Source organism: Mobula hypostoma, chromosome 24, assembly GCF_963921235.1.
Source record: "Mobula hypostoma chromosome 24, sMobHyp1.1, whole genome shotgun sequence".
Taxonomy (NCBI): Eukaryota; Metazoa; Chordata; class Chondrichthyes; order Myliobatiformes; family Myliobatidae; genus Mobula; species Mobula hypostoma.
Window position 1 is genome coordinate 22,071,437 of NC_086120.1, and position 13,433 is coordinate 22,084,869.

Genomic DNA, 13,433 nt, shown 5'->3' on the forward strand with positions numbered 1-13,433 from the left:
GCAAAGCTAGGTACCAGCATGAGTAATTAAGAGGAAAATGAAGTCCTTGGGAGAAACAAATTATGGGGCATAGGAGATGGAATACAATATGGAAATATATCAAGTCATCGACTTTGGTAGAAAAAGTAGCAAAGTTTTTTTTTAAGTAGAGAGGGGGAAAGATTTCGATGTTCAGAAGTTCCCAGATAACCACACTAATCATTGCAAATTAATGGGTTGGCTAGAGAAGGCAATTAGGAGGGCAAATGTTATGTTGTCTTTGCTATAAAAAGGATTTCAATATAAGAGTAAAGATATTTCACCTTAATTATTTAAGGCTCGGCGACACTTTCTCAAATATGGTGTACAGATTTATTTTTCCCAACTAAGGAAGGACAAAATTGCAATTAAGGAACTGGTTCAACAAATTGATTTCTAAGATAGTACTGTTTCAGACCCAACTCAGCCCACCTTATCCTGAATACAAAAGACTGAAATGTACATTTTTCACAAGGTTTTACGGAGCAACACCAGGTATGACCTTACTCCTGTCTGGCTTGAGTGTGTATAACTGAGGGTCACACTTTCAAATTGAGGGTCAATCACTCAGATTGGAGCTGAGATTTAATTTCAAAGAGAGGGTGGCGAATCTTTGAAACTCTTTGCAAGAGTCACTAAGTACACCTAAAACAAATATCGGAAAATTTTGAATGCCACGAAATAAAGGGATGTGGATCAGAGCAGAAAAATAAAGCCGAGGTAAAATATCCATGGTCTTAATGAACAGCGCAACTGGGGCGAAAGGCTTCTATTTCTTCTTCCACACGCACCCCTGTGCACCACTATTTTGGAATTGACATTATCCCCAAATAAAGCCAGTGAGACACACGACTGGCTTTCTGAGGTAGGCAACGGCTTAGAAGCAGCAGCTGAGACGATGCACACCTCACAAGAGGCCGGAGGAACTCAGCTGGCCAGGCAGCATTTGTGGAGGGAAAAGCTCAGTCGACGATTGGGGTCGAAACCCTTCACCTGGATCTCGACCCCGAACGTTGACAGTCCATTTCCACCCCCCACAGACACTGCTGGATCCGCTGAGCTCCTCCAGTCTACCTGTGTCTCAGTTTAATCTTATCCACAAAGTTTGCTTGTCACGGAATATTTATTTGAAAGACAAAGGGCATACACCTCATACTAAAGCTTGACACTCACTTCACATAGTTAATTACAGTACTTTTCTCTCAAAGCGCAGCACCGCTCCGCGCATGCGTTCTACCGCACGCCGGGGGGGGGAGAGACACGATCACGTGGTTCAGATCTCGCGGAGGTACCGCGGTCTCGCGGTGTTTGGATCGTTTCCCCAGTGACGGTGTCCTTGAGGTCGCGGCGATGGGTTACTGGGACTCGGCGGATGGGGATGACTGTCCGAGTAAAACCTGGGAGACGACGCGGCTCGGGGCAGGCCTCGGTAGGTGTAGCTCTAGGTCTGGACATGTTGAACTTGGGGGCCGCCTGAGGAAAATCAAAGGATAAACACACCATATTGGGATGGAGGGCTGCAGCTTTAAACCACTGAAAAATGCAGGACCGATAAGAATTTATTTTGCAGAACAAGTTTATGGTCTGGGGTGCACTGATTAAAATGTCGTAGTGAGACGATTCAGTAATAACCTTCAAGGAAATGGGATAAATCGATAAAGAAAACTATTGCAGAGCCTTAAGGAGAAGGCCATAGGACTGAGTAATGGGATTATACAGAGGGTTCACATTCTCGCCTCTTCTGCCCTAAAGCAGTAAATGCTGGAAACATTCGGCAGGCCAGTCACCTCCTCAAACAGTTTTTTAAAAAAATATTGCATTCTGTATTGGTGAGATCAGGATGTTCTGTCTGCCAGTAGTCATCTATAGCTCCTGGTTGCAAGTCATTTTTCCACTTTCACACTCCAACCTGTCTGTACTCAACCGCTTCCATTGCCAGGGTAAAGCCAAATGCAACTAGAGGCACGGCACCTCGCTCTGCTTGGGTAGTTACAACCAGATGGCTTGAACATCTACTACTCTTAATTTCAGAATTCTCTAATCTCCCTTTTCTTCCTCATCTTCCTGCTCTACCTAGTTCTTCCCATATAAGCCCAAACTCTGCCTGATCACATTATTCCTTCCTGCCCTCCAGGTACTCCATTTGCCCCTCACTCAGACGTTCATTTTACTGGGATCCCTCCCTCCACATTTCCTATGTGTTCACCCCAGTTCCTTTATTTGGTTCCGTGCTCCACTTTCCTATCAGATTCCCTCATTTGCAACCCACCTATTACTTGCCAGCTCGTGTTATACCCTTTCCCTTCACCACTTTCAGTCAAGATGAAGGGTGTTTGACCAGGAGTATAAGCTGTCCATTTTTTTCCACAGATGCTGCCTGGCCCACCAAGTTTGTCTATTTGTCTAACAGTTTGGCATTTTGCACCAGCTTCCAGCATCTGTCATCTCCTGTGAGTCCAACAAGTTAAATGTTTCAGGTGCACAGCTCATCATCGGAGTTGACAGATTTAATTCCATTAAAGGGACCAGGACATGAAGTGTTAACTATTTCTCTTTACACAGAAGCTGCCCTACTGGCTGAGTGTTCCCAGCATTTACTGTTTTTACTGCAGATTTTCAGCACGTGTATTTGTTATTCCCATTTCCAATTCTGCCATTATACATCCTTCGCCACTTAAAAATTTCCCTTTTAACTATACCCAATTCTGATGAATGGCCATTGAGCTGATGTTTTTCCCCTCCATGAATGTTGCTTTCCAACATTTTGTACTTTTTCTTTACCTGTTTTTTTTAAACAAACAATTTTAGCTTTATTTTTCCAGACAAGGAAATAATTTACTATCTCTTGTATATTGAGCATGCCTGAGTTTTTTTGGAAACAAATTCCTGGGGGTTTAGAGTAGGGTGATTTCGTAAATATCCCCTTTTTGCCTGTTCATTCATTTGACAGGTCCAAGTGTGATAAATGAACAAATTGATTTCTGGCATTCAATATAACCATGGTGTCTGTATATATTTTGTGTAACTTTTTTTTGTAAACAGCCTACTGCATGGATCACTAATATCAGTTTTTGGCGGGTTTTTTTTGCACAATTCTGAAAGCAAAAAGTTCAAGTGCAAAAAAGTCTTGGTTGATAATCTAGTGCAGATATGAAGGAACACAGTGCCTGCATGGTGCCATCTTCCAATAAAAGATGATTAATGATGCTCTTTTGCTTTCCAACTGGTCCTAAAAGATCCCATGGAACTATTTTGAAGAAAAGCAAGTCGTTTACCTCTGCTACCCTGTCAAATATTTATCTCGCATTTTATGATTTTCAAAGCGTTTGTACTACTTTTGAACTGATTCTATTTGATCTGTTATTCCTCCTTCATTTATAATGGATTTCAGCATTTCTTGATGAGCATCCAAACCTGTAACATCTCCTTAACGTTCACCTTCATTGCTACCTGAGCTTCTTACTCTCGTATTATGACTCTGTCATGACTGTTAAAATGAATCTGACAAAGCTTCAGGGGTATTTTGCTGCAATAAAGATGTTGATCCCTATTGAACATGAGTCAATAGCTCCAAACTTCATAATTTAAATCTTATTTGCAGTCTCATTTGGCACAAGGGGAGTGAAACGTTCTGAAAGACTGAATCCCTGAGGTATAGGGCAAAGTAAGGTGCAGTGTGAGAAACTGAGTTTGCAGAGGAGGTGTTGAAACTTGTGGAAGCAATTTCTCTGTCCAGAAATTGGATGGGGTTGTGGGATCAGATTCAAGCCCTTGTTTTACCAGTATCTGGCAGCATACACAGTTTAACAGTTGTCATTTCATACCAGTTTTAATTATAAACAGCTTTTCAAAAGGGATAAGATCTGTTGCCAGCCAACACACACAAAATGCTGAAAGAACTCAGCAGGTCAGGTAGCATCTGTGGAAAAGAGTATAGTCGACACTTCATCAGTCCTGAATAAACTGAACCATGAAATGGTGTGTGGTGGTTATGAAAAGCAAACAAACTCCTATACTTTTGATTAGATGGCATATATTCTCTAGGTTGTAGAAGACAGATTATCCAATGACAAATTTTGCAAACTGACCCACAGTTACCTTGACTATACCTTTAATCACCCTATCACTTGCAAGGATGCTATTCCCTTTTCACATTCCTTTGTCTCCATTGCATCTGTTCTCATGATGCGACATTCCATTCCAGGTCGTATGAGATTCCCTCTTCTCTCAGAAAGAATGGTTTTCACTGCACTGGTATTAATGCGGCCTTCACCTGCATCTCCTCCACTTCCGGCACATCAGCCCGCACCCCATCCCCTGTTTGACTTAACAGGGATAGGGATGCTCTTGTCCTCCCATACTACCCCACAAGCTTTCCCATTCAACACATTATTCAGCAGAACTTTCAGTAACTCCAATGGGATTCTACCACCAGGATTCCTTTCCCTCCATTGTCCTCTGCTTTCACAAGGATTGCTCTCTCCACAGCTCCCTTGTCTGCTTGTCCCACCCCATCACTCCCCCTCTGGACACATTTCTGCAAGCATATGAAGTGTTACACCTGCCTCTGTACCTCCTTCCTCACCATTATTCAAGGCCCTAAACCACTTTTCCGGGTGAGGCAGCCCTTCCATGTGAATCCATTGGCATTATTTATAGTATTTGGTACTCCTAGTGCAGCACACACCTTTGCTCCATCTGTTGTGACAACCAGGATCTCCTGGTGGCCAGCCACTTCAATTTCACTTCCTATTACCACACTGATGTCTTCGTGGCCACCTCTACTACCATGTTGTGCCAGACACAGATCGGAAGCCTATCACCTCTTATTTCGGCTTATTACTGTTCAACCTGAGGACATCAACATCAGTATCTCTAACATCTGGCAATGACTCCTGTCTGTTCCCACTTCTTTATCTTTCTGGCCCCTTTACCACTTCTCCTTCCCCTTCTCTGCCCTCATGACCTGCCTATCACCATCATCTTCCACTCTCTGGTTCCCCACTTTCCCCTTATATCATAGCCTAGATCCTCTCCTAGCAGATTTCTTCAGCCCTCTGCCTTTTTTCAACTATCACCTCCCAGCTTCTCACATCGTTCCCTTTTATCCCCCTCCCCCACCCTCCTGCCTTCCCCTTTATCTGGATTAACATATCATCTGCCAGCTCACATTCCTCCTCCTCCCCCTACTCTTTTATTCTGGCTTCTGCCCATTCCTGATGAAGGGCCTCGGTCTGAAATGTCAACTGCCCTTTTCCCTCCAGAGATGCTGCCCGACCTACTAAATTCCCCCAGCAGTTTGAGTGTGTTGATTCTCTAGGTTTTATTCTATCCTTGAAAGGATTCAGTAGGCAATTCAAATAGTTGTATCTGAAGGGCAAATAAAACTTAAACCGTTGTGTTTTGAATATTATCATTGATAAATTTGAGAGTGACGTTTGAATCCTCTGGCATTTGGTGGACAACTTGAATTCAACTTTTTGAGAACTGTTACTGTGGACTTGAAACTCCTATGCAGTCTTACAATAAAAAAACTTTGATTATTGTTTAATTTATTTTTATAGGTCTTGTTGGTTCTGCCTATCATATTGTTGCACTACCACCTAAAAATGCCATGGAAGCTGTGCAACGAGGAGTCAATGGGACCATGACAATGGGTAAGGGCATTTTGGATCTTGTATACACTAGTATTAGTTGTCAAGATCTTGTATACACTAGTATTAGTTGTCAAGGTTGGAAATTCTTTCTCAAGAAACAACAATAATATGTATTCTGTTTTGTATTTACTTTAGGGTTCTATGACCCTAGGGAAAGTGGTTCTGATGGTGGGCATGAAGCTATGGGACACTGTTATTCCTTCTGGTGCTTGAATTCCAAGTGCACTGTGAACTCATGAGGGCATTATTATATTACATTAATAAAAGTCTAATTTTACTGTACCAAGGATTGTTTTATCATGTGAAGTTAAACTGTTAAGAAAAGAAACTGTACTTGTAATATTGACTTGTAGACTAGTTGGAATGTGGACTATAAATTGCATGTGGCTGCTTGTTTCTGTAGATTGGTGTAAATTTTTATAGTGATACTGACATGATCAAGGTAAGGTTAGGTTTAAGCACTGTTAATTACTTTAGGCCAGTGAATTATTGATAAACGTTAACAGGATATCAGGAGAATATCATCAGTAATTATGACATGAGAGCTAAGGAGATGAAGGCAGATGGTTCTACAGAAAGAGTTCATTGGTTATGCCAAAATTTGGCACTGAAGAAGTACAAAAATGGGCCAGAAAAAAATGGAGTGGTGTGTGTAATGGAAGAGATGTGAATCAAAATGATAAAGAGAAATTGGGTGCCTTTAAGAACCACTACTGGAAGTTAAGGAGGAGATGTCACTTTTGTCATCTTGGATAGCAGTGTTAAATAACGTAGTATTAAACTATTGCATAAAAGTTTAGTTGGATGTTAATTAGTGTCAATTAAATTTGGAGCAAGTAGCAAAATAAAATGAAGCCTATCAAATGCTGTTATTAAATTGCTTAGTAAACCAATAAAGATTTAAAAAGAATTATTAGGTTAAACCCTGGGGGTTTTCCATTGCAAAAAAAAAATCATCCATGATTATGGTAGGATTAAACATAATGCAATTTTGCCCTGTGTACTCTTTCATGTGCTTCTATTTTCAAAGATGCAATTTAATTTGTGTAATCGGTGTGTTAAGAATCCAGCTCAATCTTCTTAGCAGGCATCAATCTGGCTATTTTTTTGAAGTGCTGTTTAATGGAAAATTAGCCACCTAGTTAGTAATAACTTTGAGTTTTCTCTTATTTTAAAGGCTCTTTATAGCAGAATGTAAAAACTCCAAATCCATTTGTTTGCCTTTCAGCTGCACTTGGTGCAATTTTTGGAATAACAACCTGTCTGAGTGCACATTTTCGAGGAACCAATGATGACCCATTGAATTATTTCATTGGAGGTTGTGCTTCAGGAGTGATCCTTGGAGTACGAGGTGAGTCCAGTCATACTTACGTCTTCTAGAAATTTCCACTTCTCCAAGCCCTTTTGTCTTTCAGCCCCACTCTAACAATTTTACTATTTTCAAGTAGTACTTTGTATCTTCCGTAAAGATAGAAAGTATGTTTAATTTTTGCCATTTCTTTATTCTCTTTTATTTCTCCATTGAGTTTTTGAAAACACATTTTAACTCTTGCTTTCCCCTTTATACATGTATGGAAACTTTTCCAGTCTTTTGTTTTGCTGGATTACTTGCATATTCTACTTTTCCTTTTCCATTTTTTTAGTGATCTATTGCAGAAATCCAAAGTTTTCAAGTTCAAAGTTCAAATTCAGTTTATTGTCATTCAGCCATACACATGTATACTACCAAGTGAATTAATCAAGGTGTACAGCACTGTACTTATAACTCACAAAAATAACACATAAAATAGTATTTCCATAAATTAACTAATGAGGTGTGTATATCATATAAGTTAAAAAGTAAACAGTATTAAGCTACTGGCACTTCATGCATGATGAGACCTGGGCGAAGCTGTTTCCCATCCTGACATTTCTGTCCTAATGCTACGGTACCTCCTGCCTGATGGTAGGGGGTCACAGAGATTGTTGAACAGATGGGAAGGATCATTGACAATGCTAAGGGCCCGTATACGCAGTGCTCCTGATATATGTCTCTAATGGGTAGAAAAGAGACCCCAAAGACCCTCTCAGCAGGCCTTGCATTCTTTGTAGGAACCTGTGGTCAGATGCCATGGTGGTGTGAGTCCTGAGGCTCCTGTATCTGCTTCTTAATAGCAGCAATGAGAAGAAAGCAAGACTTGGGTGGTGGGAGTCTCTGATGATGCTGATTTCCTGCAGTATCATTCCGTTTAGATGTGCTCAATGGTGAGCAGGGCTTTACTGTGGTAGACTGATCTGTATCCACTACTTTTTATAGGACTTTCCTTTCAAGGCCATTGGTTTTTCCATACCAGGCTGTGATGCAGCCAGTGAATATACTGTCCACCACACATCTATAGAAGTTAGTCAAAGTCATAGATTTTGTGCAAACTCCTAAGGAAGTACATGTCTTCTTTGTAATTGCACTCGCATGCTGGGCTCCTTTCCCCTCCACCACTGATTCCCCCAATGAGGACTAGTTGATGGACCTCTGGTTTTCTCTTCTTGAAGTCAATATTCAGCTCCTTAGTCTTGCTGACATTTAGTAAGTTTTTGTTGTGGCACCACTCGGTTAGGGTTTCAATCTAAAACATGCTGATTTGTCACCACCTTTGATTTGGCCAACGACAGTGGTGTCGTCAGCAAAATTAAATATGACATTGGAGCTGTGCCTAGCCACACACCCATAAGTGTAATGTGAACAGAGCAGGGGACTAAGCACACGCCTTAGATATGAAGAGCCAAAGATATGGCATCTGTTGTGCTGGTAGGCAAATTGGAGTGGATCTAAGTTGCTTCTCAGGCAGGAGATGATATTCATCACCAACCTCTCAAAACACTTCATCACTCTGCTTGTAAGTGCAACTGGGCGATATTCATTGAGACAGGTTATCATGTTCTTCTTAGGCACCAGTTTAATTGAAGCCTACTTAAAGCAGGTGGGTACCTTAGACTGCTGAAGTGAGAGGTTAAAAGATATCAGTGAACGCTCCAGCCAGTTGATCAGCTTTAGTATTCAGCTAGGTACCCTATCTGGGCCAGATGCTTTCCATGAGTTCACCCTCCTGAAGGATGCACTCACATCAGCCTCAGAGACTGAAATTACAGGATCATCGGGGACTGTGGAAGTTCATAATGGTACCTTCATATTTTTGATGGTTAAAGTGAGCATAAAGGGCATTGAGCTCATCTGGAAGCAAAGCCCTGTTCAGGTTTAAATGTCATTCAATCATACATGAGCATCCATGAATACAACTAAATAAAACAGGATTACTCTGTGGCCAAGATGCAAAACACAGTACCAACAGTCATACACGGTACAAGATGCACATAATGTAGATATCAATAAAATACAGTCACACAAAGACAGGCAATACCACAGCTTGAGGCCTAGTCCTTGCTACAACTGAGGCCACACAGCTGCCCCTTTGTCCACCAATAACTCAGTGAATCAGACTTGCAGCATTCCACATCAACAGTATCCAAAGGGTCTTGCTATTACAAGAAAAGCAACTAAGATGACCACTCTCTGTTAGACTGCACGCCTCCTTTGACACTTCTCTGTTACAGGCAGCAGCATAGTCCAGCTATGTCACTTGATTTCACTTTGTAAAAGGTGATAGCATTTGAGCCCTACCACGGCTGTTATGCATCCTTCATTGATCTGGAATTACTACTTTGCCTGTGAGATGGCTTTCCGGAGATAGAACTAGTGATGCTTCTGTTAACGTGAACTGACTGTGGCATTTCTGTCAAGAAGTCCAGAATCCAGTTACGGAGGGAGCTGTTAGGACCCAGTGAGAACAGCTTATCCACCAGCTTCTGAAGGATGATAAGAAACGCTGAACTGAAGTCAATAAACAGCATCTTGGCATATGAGGCACTATTTTCCAAGTGGGACAGGACAGAGTGGGAGCAGAGGCTGTGGCATCATCAATGGACCCATTTGAGCAATAAGTAAATTGGAAAGGGTCTAGAGTAGCAGGAAGATGGGATTTAATGCAATCCATAACCAGCCAGTCAAAGCACTTCATTATGGTTGAGACCAGTGCCACTGGATGTAGTCATTGAGGCAGGTTACTGTGTTGGGATGATGTGCTTGAAGTCTGCAGGGAGAGTGGACTATTCCAGGATGTTGATGGTGTCTGTTAAAACCTCAGTTAACTGAACTGAAGAGTTTCTCAGTACCTGACTAGGTGTGTTATCAGACCCCACAGCTTTATGTGGGTCGACCTTGGCTAGGGTCTTCCCCACATTGGCTGTGGCCAGATAGTGTCCTCCTTGGGGAAGGTGGAGTGGAAGGTAGATTTGTAGTCTGTTATGGTTTGAATGCCCTGCCACATTTGCCTGCCCTGGGGCTAACAGATCTTTTTAGCTACATTGTAAATTATTTCCTTTGAGACAATACCGTTTTCAACATCTCTTGTAGTTCAGCTGAGGCTAATTTTTCTTACTGAAGGGTTTTGGCCAGAAATGTTGACTGTACTTTTTTCCATTGATGCTGCCTGGCCTTCTGAGTTCCTCCAACATTTTGTGTGTGTTGCTCAGATTTTCTCTTGTTTCTAATTTTTCTTGTTAAGTTTTTGTGTCTAGGAGTAGTATATATTTGTTGTAAAGTATTGACTTTTTAAGTATTGCTTGTTTATTTGTGTTTTTGTCATCCGAAGTAGCCATAACCAACATAGCTCGTACCATTGTGGTTTCCATTGTTTAATTTTAAATTCCTAGCTTCAACAAAGCAAAGTTTATTGTCATATGCACAAGTAAAAGTGCACAGGTACAGTGATAAACTTGCACGGGCACATAACATCATATGCATAGCACTCACAAGAAAAACATAAGTATACACAATTTTTACAAGAAAGAACAGAGCAAAAATAAAGTGGTCAGAGTTTCTATAATTAGGTACGGGTTGGTTTAAGAATTGAATGGTTGAAGGAAAGCTGCTGTTTCTGAACCTGCTGGTGTGGGACTTCAGACTTCTGTATCTCCTGCCTGATGAAATTTGCATGACACGACCCAGGTAGTGGGGATCTTTGACAGATGTTGTCTTCTTGAGGCAGTGCCTCGTGTAGGTATTTATGGTGGGGAGGGCTGTACCCATGAGATACTGGGCTGAGTTCAGTGCCTTCTGCAGTTTCTTGTATTCCTGCACATTTGAATTGCTGTATTAGACCATGATGCAACCAGTCAAGATATTTCAACAGTACATCTGTAGAAGTTTTTTTAGCATTTGGTGACACTCTGAATTTCTGCTAACCTTCTAAGAAAATGAAGAACCAATGTGAACGAAGTCACTTTAAATCTATCGAGAGTATGCTTATTCTTCCCTTGAAACCTCTCAATGACAAGATTATTTACTCACTCTTTCTCATCGCAAAATAACCTTATCTCTCATTGTTTCAACATGTTGATGTTAAAACAAAATCTCATACTCCTTGATCTTGTTCTCCACCATTATTGCAATGTAGTTTGTCCTGCATATATACAAAGTTTCTGATTTTTTTTTGGTGTTACCTCTGTTAAAGTGCTCCTGATTTTGTTTTCTGGTTTGTTTTACATTTCCAGATCTCTTTGGAGGCCAGAGACACCATCCACTGATACTTTTTTGTCTTGTGTTTCTTAGCTCCATGTGAACTGATTCTATTGTCTTTTTCTAACTTGTATCTTTTCTCTTTTTTGCATTTATCCTATCCACTATTATCAGGAATACCCCTCCATATTTTCCATTTGACTTATGTCTCATAAAAGTTAAATATCCCAAAGCAATTATGTAATTCAAACTCTTGGCCACTGTGACCATGTTTCTTCCCAGTGTAGCGCAAATATAATGGTAATTGTTCAGGCAATGAACCCATGAACGCTACCTCATCGCTTTTTGCTCTCTTTATGCACTAATTTAATTTGTATATATCTCTTATTGTAATTTATAGTATTTTTTTGTGTATTGCACTGTATTGCCGCTGCAAAACAAGTTTAACATTTGTCAATGATGATAAACCTGATTGTAAATCTAAACCTTAGTTCTAATGTGATTCTGTTGATGTTGTGCACTGAAAGAAGTGCTTTATTTATCTATTTAGTGACATAGTGAGGAGTAGACACTTTTGGGCCTTCAAGCCACACTGCTCCTGCAACTCCGCAATCCCAATTAACCCTAATTTAATCACGGGACAACTTACAATGACCATTTAACCTATCTGGTATGTATAGATTGTGGGAGAAAACTGGAGCACCCAGGGAAAGCCCACGCATTCCATAGGAGGACGTTCAGGAACTCCTTATAGAATGGTGCCAGAATTGAATTCCAGAATGCCCCGAGCTGTAATAGTGTCATGATAACCACTACGCTACGTGGCGCCGTACTTTCTAGTAGATGTGACATTAAACAGTAGCTTCCAGCTCAGTGTTGAAAAAGAGCCAAAAGTTTTTGCTGGTGCCATAGCCAATTTTAAGAAAGAACACAAGTTCTGTTCTTACATTTTGTTCTTGTGTTCTCATTTTTATTTTTTAATCAGCATTTCCAAAATGCGTAATCAATGCAATTGGAAACATGCTGGGTGCATATTAGTTGAGATATTTCCTAATTTGCATTAATGACTGCTCTTCAAATATAATTGATTTTCTTGGCCATTGGAATGTGCCGAGGTTTTAAAAACTGCTGTATAAGGGCATGTTCTTTTTAAACAGTGCTGAGTGACTGACCAGGGGTCGGCTGTTTCTACTGCTAGCCACTAGAGAGCACCAGAAGCTTTTCTAAAGTATTAAAGCCCAAATGTGACAGCCTTTTGCAAGCTTAGTGTTTTTTCTGGTGAATTAAAATAGTAAAATTTAAAACATTTCAATATCCCAGTTTTTTTTATATGTTTAGTGCACATTGAAGCAATTGCCTCCTTTAGCCTGAATTCTTGAATCTGCAGGTTTCTTGTATGTACTACTGTCTATATTGTGCATGTATGCAGTGTTTGGTGTCATGTAATCTCATAAGATATTTAATTCTGTATATCACTGCTGCTACCTAAAGACATGAAAGAATGATGTCCCTAATACCCACCTTCTGTGCTATAACTATAACTATTCTGTGATTCTGTAGTATTATTTCTGGATTGTTGCAGTATCTATAGTGTACTTTTGTCTTTTTTTTCCTTCACAGCTCACAGCTACTCGACTGGTACTTTAGCCTGTCTGTCTCTGGGTGCTATTGCAGCACTCACAAAGATGGGCAAAATGGAAGGCTGGCGTTTATCTGGACCTCCCAAACTTTGAAAACAGCTGAAGCCCTGCAAACTTGTAATATAATATTTCTTGTCCATTAAAAAGAATGTAAATTCTGCTTCAGTATCACTTCATGTTAGTAATATGTATTTTATCCAAATCATGATGGATTTAAAGCAGAGTCCTAGTAATTATATGAATGAAAATAACTTTGTTTCAATTCTTGGGCCCTTTTGATTTTCCTCTTGAGTTGTGACCTGATTGTATGTTATTTCAGTCCTGTAGGATGGAATGCATTTTTCATTTTTCAGTTTCCATTTTCTCAGCCATGTTATCTATTTTACTGAACGCAAGGCCGTTCTTGTTCTTTACTAGAAATTATCTATGCTATGTCTGTGTACTGTTTCCCCTTTCTTAATTCTGAAGATCCCTTGAGACCAGTTGTGTGGTCAGTTTTGGTGGAAGAGTAGGACACGAGGAAATCTGCAGATGCTGGAATTTCAAGCAACAGACATAAAAATTGCT

The 13,433-nt window shown here is 40.4% G+C and overlaps 1 protein-coding gene across 1 annotated transcript; it reads left to right on the forward strand.

Annotated features, from left to right (window-relative positions):
• The first annotated feature begins 1,305 nt into the window (after positions 1 to 1,305).
• ndufa11 (NADH:ubiquinone oxidoreductase subunit A11) lies at positions 1,306 to 13,037 on the forward strand. The gene is made up of 4 exons (XM_063032224.1): positions 1,306 to 1,447; positions 5,583 to 5,675; positions 6,904 to 7,026; positions 12,847 to 13,037. The coding sequence occupies exons 1-4, from the start codon at positions 1,369 to 1,371 to the stop codon at positions 12,957 to 12,959; spliced, it is 408 nt and encodes a 135-aa protein (XP_062888294.1). The 5' UTR covers positions 1,306 to 1,368; the 3' UTR covers positions 12,960 to 13,037.
• The last annotated feature ends 396 nt before the right edge of the window (positions 13,038 to 13,433 follow it).

What these genes read in the sequence shown, in the direction of transcription:
- ndufa11 (XM_063032224.1), top strand. Translation starts at nt 1,369, where the DNA reads ATGGGTTACTGGGACTCGGCGGATGGGGATGACTGTCCGAGTAAAACC. An exon ending in GCGGCTCGGGGCAGGCCTCG is followed by an intron (nt 1,448 to 5,582) that starts GTAGGTGTAGCT and finishes TTATTTTTATAG; the next exon opens with GTCTTGTTGGTTCTGCCTAT. An exon ending in CAATGGGACCATGACAATGG is followed by an intron (nt 5,676 to 6,903) that starts GTAAGGGCATTT and finishes TTTGCCTTTCAG; the next exon opens with CTGCACTTGGTGCAATTTTT.